At 56.2% G+C, this 1860-nt stretch overlaps 1 protein-coding gene across 1 annotated transcript in view; it reads right to left on the reverse strand.

The window, feature by feature from the left end:
* Positions 1 to 520: 520 nt before the first annotated feature.
* The window catches only part of TMEM39B (transmembrane protein 39B), a gene marked incomplete at its 5' end in the record, with an annotated part of 22163 nt that continues 20823 nt past the window's right edge, over positions 521 to 1860 (reverse strand). The window contains 1 exon segment of the mRNA XM_014591434.2: positions 521 to 951. Within this exon segment, the coding sequence (XP_014446920.1) occupies positions 712 to 951 (240 nt within the window).

Here is a 1860-nt window from a genome sequence, read left to right on the forward strand (position 1 = left end):
CCCCCCATGGAAGCCTTTTCCCCCCTCGTCCACACTGGGAGTGGCTACTACAGCTTAGACCACCCCCCCGCAGCCCAGAGGGGCACGCTCTCCCGCGCTACTCCGTACTTCACATCGTCACACCACCCCTCTGTGCAGGGGCATCCTCACCATCTAGGGGCACACAGCAAGGTCTGACTGCTGAGAACAGACGCTGCATTCTGCCAGGACAGCAGCGTCACCGTGAGGTTTTCCACGCCCTGCTCTGCCAGTGTGTTGTGGGCCAGCCACAATGGCCCTGACTCCTGCTCCTCACCTGCGGGAGTGACCTCCTGCCCCTGGACTGTCGGGTGTTAGCCTGGAAGGCCCACAGAGCGGCGCTCGGTCCTTGGAGAGTGCAGGTGGCCACGGCCATCGCCGCTGCCAGGACCTCTGCTGCCTCCTCGGCCCTCTCGACCGGCAAAGGCAGAACCCAGACAGAACCCCACCCTGCGGCTCTGCCTGTCGGGCAAGAGGGGAAAAAACCCACAGGACACAGACGTGCTGGGAGTATAAAAATAGGACTTTTTTCCTCATTTATCACATCAGTTATCAAAGAAAAACAGTATGTAACAAAAATACAAAGCTCTGGTGGTTTTTGTCTGACTTTTCCCCCTCCCGCCCCTCCCCAACAGCTCCTTGCCAGGCAGTCCCCGGCTGAAGCCTGGCCGCTGTCCCTGGGGTGCCCTGGGCTCAGAACCGGTGGTCCAGGCCTCTCTGGGGGCTGGCGGAGTAGGAGAAGGCCTTGCCCAGCACCAGGCGGTCGCGCAGCAGCTTGAAGAAGGCGTAGTAGTTGCTGAAGAGGATGAGGGCCAGGGAGATGGTCTGGTGCCACTTCTCGGAGGACATCAAGGAGTACAGCTGGTAGACGATGACCACGCCCTCCAGCAGCAGCAGGGTGTTGAGGATCCGCAGGGGTTTGCTGAAAAAGAACTGCCCGGGAAGGCGGGCATGGACGGGGCCTGCTCCAGCGACCGGCCTTCCGGACAGGGGTTCTGCCTGGGGCCCCATGCAGGCCCGGATGAGGAAGACTGCAGGGCTGGCATGCTCCCGGCCACCTCGTCTGCCTGTGCTTGTGGTGCTCCTTCCCACCTGCGCCGTCCAACTGCCACTCGGGGAAGCCCTTGCGGGAGAGTCGTCTTGCTCTCACCGCCTCCTTCCCTGGTCTAAAATCAACACCTTCCCTATGTCATCCTTCTGGGTACACCCTCCCGGGTTTGACCGAGACACATTAGACTCCTGGGGCCGGCAGGTGGTGTGGTAGTTAAAGGTGCTGGACTCCCACGTGGCCTGCCACGGTTCAGGTCCCAAACCTAGTGGCTTCCTTTCTCACTTTCCGTCTTTCTCTGTTTCTCTCAAATTTGAAAATAGTAATAAAGTTAAAACAATTTCTCTTTAAAATAATTATTTAATTTTATTTATTCATTCATTTATTTTAATTTGACCAGACAGAGACAGAGACAGAGAGAGAAAAAGTGAGAAAGCAAGCCACCAGATCCGGGACTCAAACCATGGTTCTTAAAAAAAAAAAAAAAGAGAGGGGCCAACAGTTAGGGTAATGGCTATATCGCTGGACTCCCACGTTGTTGACCATGGTTTGAGTCCTGGACCTGGTGGATTAATATCACGCCAGGCAAGTGCGTGCGTACCCAGGGAGAGGAGAATGGAGAAGGGATTGCGGTGTGGCCATCCCCCCTTGGGGGTGATTCTCGCTTTCTCTCTGTCTGTCTCTGTCTTTCTGGCAAACACACGTGCCCTATAGCAAAAACCTCTTAAAAAAAAAAAAGAGAATCTTGGGGCTGGCAGGGGGGGTGGTAGATAAAGGGGCTGGGTTCCCCACAA

This window comes from Tupaia chinensis, unplaced genomic scaffold (genome assembly GCF_000334495.1).
Source record: "Tupaia chinensis unplaced genomic scaffold, TupChi_1.0 Scaffold000573_1, whole genome shotgun sequence".
NCBI classification, from domain to species: Eukaryota; Metazoa; Chordata; class Mammalia; order Scandentia; family Tupaiidae; genus Tupaia; species Tupaia belangeri.